The sequence below is a fragment of the Euleptes europaea genome, chromosome 5, assembly GCF_029931775.1.
Source record: "Euleptes europaea isolate rEulEur1 chromosome 5, rEulEur1.hap1, whole genome shotgun sequence".
Taxonomy (NCBI): domain Eukaryota; kingdom Metazoa; phylum Chordata; class Lepidosauria; order Squamata; family Sphaerodactylidae; genus Euleptes; species Euleptes europaea.
In genome coordinates, this window is record NC_079316.1 from 10,759,150 (window position 1) to 10,773,919 (window position 14,770).

Below are 14,770 nucleotides of genomic sequence, written 5' to 3' on the forward strand. Positions count from 1 at the left end.
TTTCCCAAACAGGTGGAGGAAGAAAACAGGGCAAATGTTGATGTGGGGGGCTGGAAGGAAGACATGATTGGGGGGTCTCAGAGGAGGAGAGGGGCCCACTGGATACTCTCTGCCCTTGCCCCCCCAAAAACCTAGAACTGGCCCTGGGTATGCACAACCCTGGAGCCATGCTGGAGACCAAGGAAGGGGAGGGGTGCGTGGCTGAAAGGCACCAACCAGATCTCAGGATCGAGACGGGGCCCTCTGTCCAAAAACCTGGAACCAGCCCTGGGTATATGCAGACCTGGAGCCATGCTGGAGACCAAGGAAGGGGAGGGTTGTGCAGCTGAGAGGCCCCAACCAGATCTCAAGATTGAGAGGGAAGTTCTGGTGGAACCCAGGGCTTGTGTTGTTCTGGGGAGCGGGGCAGAGAGGGTCAAGGTTCTCTCTCAGCCGTAATCAGGAGTCCTTTCACGTTATCCCATCCTCCAGAATCAGGCCAGGCTTCAGCAGCTGCACCGTAAGCCTTGGGGATTTCTAGGCAGAGAGCAATCCTCACACCAGGACTGTTGTGCCGCTACTCAGGCAGGCAGGCTGAGCAAAGCCCCGCCTCAAGGCTTTGGCTGGAAGGGAAGCCGCTACACCACAGCTGCTGTGTCAGGTCCGAGGGGGCAGTCTGTGGCGGTCCTTCTCCCGTCATTGGCATTTGTCGTCGCTTTCGGAAGGGCTGGACTCGCGGGGGATGGAGTGCCGGTGCCGTCGTTCCCACAGCTGGTGGATCTCTGTGGCCTCCGTCTCGCTGCTGCTGGTCGTGCTCTCCCGGAAGCTGGCCAGTGGGGGCCGGACCTTCACACCCTTGGCAGTGACTGAGCCTTCAATCGCTTTTCGCAACTGGAGGGAGAAAGGAAAAGGGATTGTGTGAATGGACCAGAGGCTAGATGGCTATCTGTCCGCAATGCTGATTCGGTGAACTTAGTCAGATCATGAGAAGTGTCAGGAGCACGCCATGAGGATGGTATGCGGTAGTGCGATTGAGCTGCCTCCAGGTGCTGTTGTGTTGTTCTGTCCAAGGCCAGTCTGTGCCCCGTGTTTAGTCTTCATAGATTCCCATAGTGTGGGAATCATCAAGTGCCCCTTCCTGCCAAGTGCTCCTTCCTGCCTCTGGGAGGGGGGTTGCCTAGGATACCAGTTATCTCCTTTTGCTTCTCCATATATGCTATGCCCCTTGCCTTTTGCCCCTTACTAGTGTTCTTTTGAATATGGCTTCTGAAACCTGTCGATGATAACCAATAAAACTGCTTTTGTGGATTTGCCGTCTGCTGGAATCTGTTTATGGTTGGCGGCAGGGCTAGAGCTCGCAAGAGGGTGGGCAGGAAGGGTTGCATCAGTGTTTGTCTCTCGTGGCCCTTTCTTACATGCCCAGGGTGATGCCGAGTGCCACTTTGGGGTCAGGAAACAATTTTCCTCCAGGTCAGATTGGCCAGGGATCCTGGAGTAGGATTTTTTTGGGAGGCCATCTTCTGGGCATGGAGTAGGGGTCACTGGGGGTATAGGTGGAGGTAGTTGCGAATTTCCTGCATTGTGCAGGGGGTTGGACTAGATGACCCTGGAGGTCCCAACTCTATGATTCAATCCCTCTCCTCTCTGACCAGTGCGTGTGCATGCTCGGATTGGGGGAGGAGCCCTCTCGAGGGTGGCAGCGTACTCACCTCCTTGAGAGACACCATGCCAATCAGGCGCCCAATGCTGGTGACGTAAGCGTGGTCCACCCCCAGGAGCGAGAAGATGGTGTGTGTCTAGGAAAGTTCGACAAAAGTCAGGATTGGCATCAAACCCCTGGCCTTTGCAAGAATGGAGGTTCCTCTCTGCCTTAGCAAGCAACACCATGTATCTTTTGGGTCAGTGGCAAAGATGCATCCCCCCCCAGCAAATTCACTACACCTGGCCCACCCTCCAAATAATATGGTCTTTTTAACATTGCATTGTTTCCACTGGTATTATATTCTGCCGTGGTTTTTTTTAATCTGCCCTCAGTGTAAATTATGGCTCAGTGGAAGAGAAGAAGAAGAGTTGGTTTTTATATGCTGACTTTCTCTACCACTTAAGGGAGACTCAAACCGGCTTACAATCGCCTTCCCTTCCCCTCCCCACAACAGACACCCTGGGAGGTAGGTGGGACTGAGAGAGCTCTAACAGAGCTGTAACTTGCGCAAGATCACCCAGCTGGCTTCGTGTGTAGGAGTGGGGAAACAAATCCAGTTCACCAGATTAGCCTCCGCTGCTCATGTGGAGGAGTGGGGAATCAAACTAGGTTCTCCAGGTTAGAGTCCACCACTCTTAACCACTACACAATGCTGGCCCTGATCTCACTAGGAAGAGCGTTCCACAGGCCAGGAACAAAGGTTGGGGCAGGGACACGAAAAGGTTGGTGACAACCGCGTCTAGCGCTTGTGGGGCACATACGGAGAACTGTGGGACACGCGCAGCCCTGCCTGCGCCCCACCCCCTCCTACCTTGTGCAAAGATGTGCGTTCCACCAGCTGGAAAGGGGCGGGGTCAATCTTGCTGTTGTTGAAGTTGACAAACTGATCGAGCTGTTGCTCCTCCCATTCCAGGATCTGAAAGCAGAGAAACACTCAGTTCATAGAATCATAGAGTTTGAAGGGATGACCAGGGTCATCTAGTCCAACCCCCTGCACAATGCAGGAAATTCACAACTACCTCTCCCCCCACACCCCCAGTGACTCCTACTCCATGCCCAGAAGATGGCCAAGATGCCCTCCCTCTCATGAACTGCCTAAGGTCATAGAATCAGCATTGCTGACAGATGGCCATCTAGCCTCTGCTTCAAAACCTCCAGGGAAGGAGCACTTACCACCTCCCAAGGAAGCCTGTTCCACTGAGGAACCGCTCTAACTGTTAGAAAATTCTTCCTAATGTCTAGACGGAAACTCTTTTGATTTAATTTCAACCCGTTGTTTGTGGCCCGACCTTCTGGGGCAACAGAAAACAACTCGGCACCCTCCTCCCTAGGACAGCCCTTCAAGGTTCGTAAGAAGTCCTGCTCCATATTGAATGCTAGGTTGGTCCTGGGAATATTAGCTTATATCCAGGATTTGATCCTGAACGAAAAGGTCAGCGGTCATCATGCCACTGGCTTTAAATGTTAGGTAATAGATATCTCAGTTATTTTCAAGTACACCAGCCAACGCTCTTCATATTCTCTGTGCCAATTTGATTATTTTGTTTGTTGTAAAAATCTGATCTAGCCCACTTGCCGTAAGATCTCCATGTGTTACTGTATTGTATTTCCTAAAACTTTATCATTGCTACTTTTAGAGTTGTATTATGTGTTTGTATTATTTAGATTTTTTTACAATTTTATCAATTTTAGTGTGATAATTTTAACCAGGGGTTGCTTTTATTGACCTTACACCTTTATATGTACGGGCAGTCCGCGATTCTGCCGTGCAAAACTATTGTGTCTGGAAATTTTGATGTGTTGGCACGTGATTGGTCAGTCGACCGTATTAATAAACTTGACTTGACTTGTTTGTATTATTTTAGATAATAATAATAATAAGTCCCGTTCCATCCTCCTTGAGGGTGAGGGCCAGACTGAAGGACAGGGAGGTCCCTGGTGGAATACAACAGGCTCCATCACCCCCTCCCCCCGCCCCCATGTATCTTCGGCAAAGGAAAGCATTTGTGCCGATCTTAGCGCAACAGTCAAAGATCTGTAACCCTTGCAACTGTTGGGCTGGAGTGCAAACCAAGCATGCACAACTGCTTAGCAGTTAACATGACACACTTCAAATGAGACCTGGGTCATTTATGCAGGGGCATTTAGCTCACAGTCCCTGCTGGACTGCTTCAAGGCTTCCTTTGCATTAATCACGATTTTACCAACTGTGTGACTTTGCTCCGGCCTTATTCTCCATGCATATCTCTTAACTTCGGGTTTCTCTCCCCACACCCATTTTGGCTTCTCCCTCCCACGTGTCTGTCCCTCCCATCCAGCCCCTTCCCTCAAAGCAAAGCACAAAAGAGGGAGTTAAACCTTCATGAAATGTGCAGGAAGATAGGCTGCAAAGGTTGGAAGGCAGCTCCCTGCCGGCAGGGAGCTGTTGAAGAAAGGTGAGGAGGAATACTCAGCAAAAGCACACGCAGCCCCTTTAAGAGCTGACCCGCCCCCTCCAAGTAAAGTGCAACAAGGCTGCGTTTTCAGGGGGAGCTCCGATTCACTGGGGATGACTAATTAATCACAAGGTACTCCTGGAATTGGGGAGGGGGAATCTTTCATGCATACGATGTTTGAGAATTCGGAGCAGAAAATTGTGCAGCAAACCAAACGCAAATTTCCCCTGCGTAAATTACCCTGGAGTCTGCAAAGTCACACGTTGAACATTTTCAGCAGTTGGCTTAAACCAGACCTAAGCAACCAGCTAATGTGGTGTAGTGGTTAAGGTGTCAGACTAGGGTCTGGGAAACCCAGCTTCGAATCCCCACTCGGCCATGGAAAATTCCTGGGTGACCACGGGCCAGTGGTCTCTCAGCCTCGACCATGGCAAGTTATTCGGACGGGAGACCTCCAAGGAATACCACAGTCGTGATGTGGAGGCAGGCGATGGCAAACCACCTCTGAACGCCTCTTGCCTTGAAAGCCCTACAGATTTTGGAAGCTAAGCAGGGTCGGCCCTGGTTAGTACTTGGATGGGAGACCACCGAGGAAGCCCAGGGTTGTGACACAGAGGCAGGCAATGGCAAACCCCCTCTGTAACGTCTCTAGCCTTTGCAAACCCTATGAGGGGTCGCTTGTCTTGACAGTATTCAGTTATTATTGCCCTGGCCTGATTGGTCTAGGACAGCCCAATCTCCTTATATTTTGGAAGTTAAGCCGGATCAGCCCTAGCTAGTACTCAGGTGAGAGAGACCCACCAAGGAGTAGGGTTGCCAACCTCTAGGTAATAGCTGGAGATCTCCTGCTATTACAACTGATCTCCAGCCAATAGAGATCAGTTTCTCTGAAGAAAATGACCGCTTTGTCCATTGGACTCTATGGCATTGAAGTCCCTCCCCTCCCCAAACCCCACCTTCCTCAGGCTCCACCCCAAAAACCTCCCACCGATGGCAAAGAGGGACCTGGCAACCCTACCAAGGAAGTCCAGGGTTGCTATGCAGAGGGAAGCAAAAGCAAACCACCTCTGAACATCTCTCCCCTTGAATCCTCCAGGGGTTGCCAGGGGTTGCCCCTTGGTAGCACCTGCCATCACCACCATGCAGCAGGACAGGCACCAACCCAGAATATTCTATGGGAATTATAGGGCCCCCTCCAATCTCGCTAGGTGCCTCTTCTGAAGAGACTTGGCCTCGTGGCCAGGCTGTGGTCAGATTCGGTTTTTCCACGTATCCGGTCAGCCATTGCAACTCCTGCTTTGCAAACGGGGGCTCTCAACGCCACTTCCCTGGTTAGGTTTTAAAACAAGGGTTGTCTTAGAACCATAGAATCATAGAGTTGGAAGGGGCCAAACAGGCCATCTAGTCCAACCCCCTGCTCAATGCAGGATCAGCCTAAAGTAGTGGTTCCCAAAGTGGGCAGTACCACCCCCTGGGGTGCGGTGGGATTACCTAGGGGGGAACTAAGAAGCAAGGGGGCAGCAGGGGGGCGCCATAGGGAGGCCCCTTCAACTGTGTTGCTGGATAGGGTAGAGGGCGCTGGGGTTAAGTTTGTGGAACCAAGGGGGCGGCGGCCCAAAATGTTTGGGAACCGCAAGCCTAAAGCATCCCTGACAATTGCTTGTCCAGCCTCTGCTTAAAGACTGCCAGTGAAGGGGTGCTCACCACCTCCCTGGGTAGCCGATTCCACTGTCGAACAACTGTTACTGTAAAAAATATTTTTTCCTAATATCCAGCCGATACCTTTTCTCCCGCCAACAGGAACAGCTCCCTGCCCTTCTCTACGTGACAGGCCTTCAAATACTTAAAGAGAGCAATCCTGTCCCCCCTCAACCTCCTCTTCCCCAGATAAACATTCCCAGCTTCCTCGGCCTTTCCTCGTAGGGCTCAGTCTCCTGCCCCCTGATCATCCTCGTTGCTCTCCTCTGCACCCGCTCAATTCTGTCCACATCCTTTTTGGAGTGAGGCCTCCAGAACTGCACACAATACTCCAGGCAGCCTGACCAATGCTGTGTACAGCGGAACTATATCTTGCGATTTGGATGTTATGCCTCTGTTGACGCACGCCCAATATCATCTTCACTAGCCAACTGGGGTCGCTATGCCATGCAGAGGCAGGCAACGGCAAACCACCTCTGCTCATCTCTTGCCTTGAACACCCCATGGCCAGGGCCGTCACGAATCGGTTGCGACTCGAGAGCGCATCTTCGTTCATCTCCTAGTTCCTCTATCTAACAGTGCACGGCAGAAGACGGACGCTGAAACGGGCATCCTGGAATCCTCGGAGGGGAGATGCTCTGGCTTTGGACTCCACGTCAAAAGAGAAGGCACTGACCTCTGCTTACCATGCCCCGCCACGTCCAAAATTGATTTTGTGATTCTTTCCCCTCCAGCAGGGTGATTCATTTATGATATCCCACTTCCCAGCCAAGATTGGTCCCAAAGCAAACCACAGGAATAAAAATCCAATATAAATGACGTGAAAATTCAATGGACATTTTCCGGGGGGCAGAGGGGTGGGGGAGAATTGCCACTAAGCAGATCTGGGCATGATCCTGCTTTCTCTCTGCTACTCTCACCGGTGGAGTTGGCAGGCAGAGGGTTTGGTTGGAACTGGACTCAGGCATGACAGAGGGGGCCCCCGTAGCTTCCCGCCCCCCCCCAACTGGTGCAAGGTCACCCAGCAAGTTTCGGCGGCAGAGTGGGGATTCGAACCAGGGTCTCCCAGATCCTAGCCCAACACTCTAACCACCACGCTACACTGGCTTATGTTAGTATCTGCAATGTGTCCCATCACCGCCAGATGACAATCCCTCTCCCCGGATTCTGTGCGAGATGGATGCTTACCTCTGCCGGCGTCATCTCGCTGATCACTTCGAATTCTTCCTGCGGGAGAAAAGAGACGGGATGTGATTTCCACGCCTGCAGCGGGAGCGTGAAGGAGGAGCTGAGCTGGGCAAAAGAGAAATCTGACGGATAGGGTGGTGGCCAAGCTGGGCAATAAAAGGCCGAGGTCTGAACTGCCTGTTTTGTAACTAAAGGGCAGAAAGCTGCGGGTCCCAAACAAGCAGGGGGAGAGAAACTAAAAGAGGGCTTGTGCGCTCCAGGTTTGAGGGCAACGGAAAAGGTCGATTGACGGCTCATGTGCACACTTCGGTTCTGTCCACAGGTAATTTTTACCTTGCCGAGGCAGTACGGTGAGCATATCTTGCCCAAATGTGCCCTCCTGTGGCAAAAGCCGGTATATACTCTGCTAGACCAAACTCCGGTCTCCAGCATCGCTTGGGAAGCAGGCGAGAAGCATCGTGGGCCGCATTCCCGCAATGGCGCATTTGGGAGTCCACTTCCCACAGCTGCTGTCAAAGAGGTGTGTTTCTGTCCAGGCCTCATAAGGGCCGTTTATTTATGGAGCTTGTCCGGAGGCACCTGGATCTCAAGCCCCGCGAGGCACTATGGGGAAGCAAGCTGTGGTTTGCCTATGGAATGAACACTCCCACTTGGAGCGCAGCCGATTCTGACTCTCTGAAGAGCGCATCTATTTGGTGTGTTGCTTCCACATGGCATGTGGAAGCCATTAAGGGCCATCACGCGAAGTGATGGTATCGCTTTTCTCTGCTCTGGTTAGACCTCATCTTAGTGTACTGTGTTCAGTTTTGGGCACCACAATTTATGAAGGAGGTAGACAAGCTGGAACGTGTCCAGAGGAGGACAACAAAGATGGTGAGGGGGTCTGGAGACCTAGTCCTATGAGGAAAGGTTGAAGGAGGTGGGAATGTCTAGCCTGAAGCTGAGAAGACTGAGAGAGGATATGATAACCATCTTCAAGTACTTGAAGGGCTGTCATAGAGAGGAGGGTGCCGAGTTGTTTTCTGTTGCCCCAGAACGTCGGACCAGAACCAACGGGTTGAAATTAAATCAGAAGAGTTTCTGTGGAGACATTAGGAAGAATTTTCTAACAGTCAGAGTGGTTCCTCGGTGGAAGAGGCTTCCTCGGGAGGTGGTGAGCTCTCCTTCCCTGGAGGTTTTTAAGCAGAGGCTAGGTGGCCATTTGTCAGCAATGCTGATTCTATGACCTTAGGCAGATGATGAGAGGGAGGGCATTTGGCCATCTTCTGGGCATGGAGTAGGGGTTACTGGGGTGTGTGTGTGGGAGGTAGTTGTGAATTTCCTGCATTGTGCAGGGGGTTAGACTAGATGACCCTGGTGGTCCCTTCCAACGCTATGATTCTATGATTCAATGTCATTTTACAGAAAAATCTGACCATTCAAAAATGCTGAGAGGGTCTGGGGTGTGTGCTGCCACTCAGCTAGCATTGCCAGGTCCCCCCCCCTTCAGCCACTTCTGCATTGTGCAGGGGGTTGGACTAGATGACCCTGGTGGTCCCTTCCAACTCTATAATTTTATGATTCTATAATTCTAAGGACCCTATGAATTAATGACCTCCAAAATGCCCTATCAACGGCCTTGCTTAGGGCTTACAAACTGAGGAAGGCGGCTGCCTTGATCAAGTCTGTCCATCTCCTGTCGGGTCTTCCTCTTTTCCTGCTGCCCTCAACTTTTCCTAGCATGACTGTCTTTTCTAGTGACTCTTGTCTTCTCATAATGCGACTGAAGTACAATAGCCTCAGTCTGGCCATTTTAACATTTGTCTCACGTCTGCTTAATGTTTGAATGGTGCACATTGAGAAAGTCATAGGGGCACACTGGAAATGGCATGAAGGGCATAAGGCCTTTCCAGAAATCAGGGAAGCCCACGTTTCTTTACTGCAGCTAAATGCTCAACAGTCATGTGCTCTCCGTGCTGCTGGGGCACGGAGTTCAGTATCAGTGCGAGGGTCCCGCACGAATCGCACCTCACGTCTGACTCCATGTTCCTGACAATCATTCGTGGGAGCGGTAACACGCCTCCACCGATTCAATTACAAAGCTGGGCATTGGCAACAGAGTCGCACTGTACTAAACACTTCACAAATTTACTTTGATAAATTATTAGGGGTTGTGGTCTGTGCTCCCACTGTGTAATTTTTGCATCATTTAACATGTCATGTTAATACTTATGCTTGGCTTCAGTTCTGTTTTTGGACTTTGGGTTGGTAGAATCATAGAATCATAGAGCTGGAAGGGACCACCAGGGTTGTCTAGTAGTCCAACCCCCTGCACAATGCAGAAAATTTAGAACTACCTCCCACGCACACCCCCTATTCCATTCCCAGAGGATGGCCAAGATGCCTTCCCTCTCATCATCTGCCTGTTATAGAATCAGCATTGCTGACAGATGGCCATCTAGCCTCTGCTTAAAAACCTCCAGGGAAGGAGAGCTCACCACCTCCCGAGGAAGCCTGTTCCACTGAGGAACCGCTCTGACTGTTAGAAAATTCTTCCTAATGTCTCCACGGAAACTCGTTTGATTTAATTTCAACCCATTGGTTCTGGTCCGACCTTCTGGGGCAGCAGAAAACAACTTGGCACCATCCTTTATATGACAGCCCTTCAAGATGGTTATCATATCACTACAACTTAATTCATACTGCATTGTTCATTGAATGTTCCATCCTACTGATTAAATTGACTCACTCTCTGAAATCCGCCTGGAGCCCAAGTGAGAAAGGCGGAATATAAATCAATAAATATGTTCATTGTCTCAGAAGCAAAACAGATTCCAGTACACCAATTCTGAGTGAAACACAGTCAACAGAGAGATTTCTCTCGAATCATTGGTTGAGGACAAAGGAGCATGAGAAACTGAACTAGGCTGATTCCACATGAAAGGTGTGTCCCCCCCCCCCGTGGTAGTCATGTTGCTACCATGACTGTTGCACAATCCGCACTCACAGCAGTGATTTCACACGGCACAAGGTAATCTTCTTTTTTTACTCTTCTTAGCTGCAATTTGTCTTTCACACCAGATGTGGATAGCATCTCTCCCCCCCTTGTCATGCCGCTGGCAAGATCCTCTGCCCACTTTTAAAAATAATTTTTGCTGCATAGGCTGCTTCAGAATAACATGGGGAAGGTCTATGGCTCAGTGGCAGAGCCTCTGCTTGGCATGCAGAAGGTCCCAGGTTCAATCCCTGGCATCTCCAGTTAAAGGGACTAGGTGATGTGGAAGACCTCTGACTGAGACCCTGGAAAGCCGCTGCCAGTCTGAGTAGACAATACTGTCTTTGATGGACCGAGGGTCTGATTCAGTAGGCAGCTTCATGTGTTCAACGCAATACTTTAATTGTTTGGTAAGGAAGATATCTGTGGTCATCTGCATCGAAAAGACTAATTGGCCCCCTGCTGCTTGGGGGAAAGGGAGAGAACACTTCAGGGACTTTTCAAATGCTAATCAAGAGAGCAGATAATATATTTTTTTATTATTTATTATGTACTTCATTTATATCTTGCCTTCCTCCCCCATGGGGTCCCAAAGCAGCGTACATCATTCTCCTCTATCAAAATATTTTTTTAAAACCCTCAGTTTCAATGGTGTCAGCAAGGACACCGAGTCAGTCCACTGTGAAAATGCAGAGGAAAAGGGCTTTCTTCCATTCAAACAGCGGACAGAACTGTGGCTCGGTGGAAGAGCCACTGCTTGGCATGTGGAAGGTCCCAGGTTCAATCCCAGGCATCTCCGGTTAAAGGGACTAGGCAAGTAGGTCCTCCGCCTGAGACCCTGGAGAGCCGCTGCCGGTCTGAATAGACAATACTGACTTTGATGGACCAAGAGTCTGATTCAGTATAAGGCAGCTTCATCATAATCTTTTTTCAGGCTTTAAAAAAAGGGGAGCTTTTAGCAACTCAAGTCACTGAAAACGGAGAGAAACCTCAGTGTGGAATCAGCCTAGGACGGAAAACCCACTGTAAATGGTGGGAAGAACCTGTTTCAACCCCAGCCAAATCCCCACCTTTCTTCATGCTGACAGAGAAACCAGGAAACCGATCCCCCGGTGCGGGTTTTCACTACAGGGCATGGGACGGGAGAAAAATTAGCTGGGGGAACAAGGGTGAGAGGCAGGGATGAAGGAGATGAAGATTTCTGATTGGCTGTTCCAAAAGAGATCACTTTATCATTGATTAGTTCAGCAAACGGGGAAAGAGTTTCCCCCCCCGGCTCCCACTAAAGAAAGATTAATCAAACACGAGGCTGGAGAGTGCTGAAGGGTTGGAGGGTGCCCCACCTTGGCACCTTAGGGGTGTATGCAGGAAGCCACTACGGCATCTGTTACAGTCTCCATCCACCATTACGAGGCAACCGGAGAACCTCAGCGTGCCCTTCCAGGCCAAAGCTGCCTCTCGTTTCCCCCCAAAAAGCTGGTCTGCTGGATCAGAACCACAGCGCCAGCCTTCCTTTGCCAGCAGTGACCAGGCAGTTATCTCTCTCCAGCCTTCCGATACTCCGAAATATGAATTTGTTTAATCCTTTGACATGCAATCCTTAAAACCTAACTTGTGTTTGCTACAGATTTATTTATGTTATTTGTGTGTGAGTGTGTGGGGGAAGTTAACTTCTTTAAGTTAGCAACTGTCACGCCATCTTGTGGTGGTGAATCCCACAAGTATATTATAGGCTGTGTGAAAGAAGCAGAAGAAGAGTTGGTTTTTATATGCCAACTTTGTCTACCACTTAAGAAAGAATCAAAACGGCTTACAATCACCTTCTCTTCCCCTCCCCACAACAGGCACCCTGTGAGGTAGGGCTGAGAGAGCTCGAAGAGAGCTGTGACTAGCTCAAGGTCACCCAGCAGGCTTCATGTGGAGGAGTGGGGAAACCAATCCAGTTCACCAGATTAGCCTCCGCCTCTCATGTGGAGGAGTGGGGAACCAAACCCGGTTCTCCAGATCAGAGTCCACCACTCCAAACCACCATTCTTAACCACTACACTACACTGGCTCTTTACCTCTTCTAAACCACTTCCCTTTGCCTCTTCAAAGCCACTGTCCAATTTCTAGTTTTGGGAGAGTCTGAAGACTCTTGTTTCAGGTGGGCTGGCTGTGTTGGTCTGCAGTAGAAGACCAAGATTTGAATCTAGCCACACCTGAGAGACCAACAAGATTTGGGAGGTATAAGCTTTTGAGAGTCAAAGTTCTCTTTCTCCGTATCTGACCAAGGGAGCTTTAACTCTCCAAAGATTATACCCTACAAATTTTGTTGGTCTTGAATGTGTCGGTGGGTGGTGGAAAGGGCTGCCGATGACTCATGGTGACTCAGTAGGGTGTTCAAGGCAAGAAATGTTCAGATGTGATTTGCCACTGCCTGCCTCTGTGTAACAACCTTGACCTTCCTTGGCAGTCTCTCATTCAAGTACTAACCGGTGCTGACCCTGCTTAGCTCCCGATATTTGACAAGATCAGGCTACTCTGGGCCATTCAGGTCAGAACCCAGTTTAATACATTACTGGATTAAGAACATAAGAAAGGCCATGCTGGATCAGACCAAGCCCATCAAGTCCAGCAGTCTGCTCACACAGTGGCCAACCAGGTGCCTCTAGAAGCAGCATGCTCCTCTGATCCTGGAGAGAATAGGAATGCATCATGACTAGTATCCATTTTTACTAATAGCCATGGATAGCCCTATCCTCTATGACAGGGGTGGGGAACCTTTTTCCTGCCAAGGGCCATTTGCACATTTATGACATCATTCAGGGGCCATACCAGGTGTAGATCTCCCAGTGGGGGGGGGAAGAGGCTAGGGTTGCCAGGTCTCCAGCCACCACCTGGAGGTTGGCAACCCCAGGGGAGGCCACACAGAGAAGGCCTGCAGGGTGCCCCCACTCCCCCTTCCCAGGCGGAAGGGCAGCGAGCAGTGGGCCCGAGCAAACGAGGTGCCAGGGGGGCGCAGCCCACAGTGGATCGGCAAGGGAGGAAGGAAAACAGAGAAAGAGGAAAAGGGAGGGAGGGAGAAAGGGAGAAAGAAATGGAGAGAAAGAAAGAAAAGGACGGAGGGAGACAAAGAAAAGGACGGAGGGAGACAAAGAAAAGGATGGAGGGAGACAAAGAAAGAGACAGAAAAAGAGGGAGAAAGAGAGGGAGAGAAAGGAGAAAGAGTGACAGAGGAAGAAAAGAGAGAAAAGCCTCCCCCTCCACACACACACACCCGCACATGCTGGCCCCGTGCGACTGGGCCCCAGTCTCTATGCCCTCTCCTCCCCAGAGTCCACAAAAGCCCCCCCCCCCCGAAGCCCGATCGGCTCCTATATGCATGCTCTGCTGCCGGGAGCCGCCAGCCTCTTTCCCCCTCCCTCTCGCTGCTCAACAGCCGACAGTCGGCGAGAGAAGGTCCAAAGGGCGCCGCAGCGCCGCTGTAAGCCAGGAACACCCTCTGGGAGGGCCGCCCTGCGCCCCACCTCTGCAGCAGGGCCCCGGAGCTCCGGAGGGCCACAAAAAATGTCCTCGGGGGTCGCATACGGCCCCCGGGCCTGAGGTTCCCCACCCCTGCTCTATGAACATGTCCACTCTTAAAGCCTTCCAAATTGGCAGCCATCACCACATCCTGGGGCAGGGAGTTCCACAATTTAACTATGCATTGTGTGAAGAAATGCTTCCATTCATCTGTTTGGAATCTCTGTTTGGAATCTTGTTCTTTTGAAGATTCTTGTGCAACTCCTGTTTTTGTCAACAAAAGAATGAGCAAAAGAACAGTTCCAATCTAATTTAATGTTGTGTGAGTGTGCACGGGAAAGCGTTCTCATTTGGACTTTCCATCTCAGGAACTAAAACATCCTGGGTTGGTTCAGGCACCGTAAAAACCTTCAGCACAGTCCAAGGCCTCATCAGACAGATTCGAGTTTCCTGCCCAGTGATTGTCCGGCAGGAATGGAGTGGACGTGGCGTGGCCTACACTTACCGCCACGGAAATGCGGACGCGCTTCGACTTCCGCTTTTCAGATTGGCCCGAATTCTCTTCCTTTTTTAAAAAACATAAGTTTTACCAGGAGGGAAAAAAACAATAAGGAAGAGAGAATTGTGGGAGATGTGCGCTCACCAAAACAGCGAGGAGTGAATGCAGCTCTCACTGAAGGGGCTTTCCCCAGGCAACATCCCCAACAGTGTGGGCTGGGGTGGGAGGAAAGAAGGGGAGGGCTCACCTCATTAGGCTCTGCCATTGTGGTGTTGCCACAGAAGAGACTCCTCAGGGCGATGCCAGGCGGGTCCACGGTGCCGGCTGCCCACCAAGAGAGAGACAAATAGAATTCAGACCTTGCAACAACGTGAGGTTTGTTTAAAAGGGTGCTTTGTGCGACAAGCCTTAGTTAGTCTTCTAGACTTAGGTAATAAATGCCAGTTTGTTCATAAGCCCCACTGGGTCTGCTTCTCATCCCCTCTCAGCAAGAGGAACAGTCATCCCCACCCTTCTGTCTCTGTGTCCAGAGAGCTGCGAGGGGTGGTGCTACTCAACAAACCGTGATTTGGGAATGCTGCAGTCCCAGCAAACTACAACTGGTACAAGCCGTGGGTACCAAACTGGGGAGAAATTGTGAAGTTTGGGGCCAACCGAGAAACCCTGGTTTGCTCTATGGACTGAGTTTGTGCATCGCGACCAACTGGGATTTGGTTAATCTGCTGCTTATCATGATGTCTCAACGCAGCCCCAATCGGGCCTAGTCTGAAGGACCCAGATGGGGAAAGGGG

At 50.7% G+C, this 14,770-nt stretch overlaps 1 protein-coding gene across 1 annotated transcript in view; it reads right to left on the reverse strand.

The window, feature by feature from the left end:
* Window positions 1-641: 641 nt before the first annotated feature.
* CLCN2 (chloride voltage-gated channel 2) overlaps window positions 642-14,770 on the reverse strand; it is an 82,298-nt gene continuing 68,169 nt past the window's right edge. Inside the window, exons 19-24 of the mRNA XM_056849494.1 lie at window positions 14,227-14,303; window positions 13,986-14,045; window positions 7,003-7,041; window positions 2,493-2,597; window positions 1,689-1,775; window positions 642-870 (exon numbers count right to left, since the gene is read on the reverse strand). Coding sequence (XP_056705472.1) covers window positions 676-870; window positions 1,689-1,775; window positions 2,493-2,597; window positions 7,003-7,041; window positions 13,986-14,045; window positions 14,227-14,303 — 563 coding nt within the window. The 3' untranslated portion in view covers window positions 642-675. The remainder of the gene's footprint in view (window positions 871-1,688; window positions 1,776-2,492; window positions 2,598-7,002; window positions 7,042-13,985; window positions 14,046-14,226; window positions 14,304-14,770) is intronic.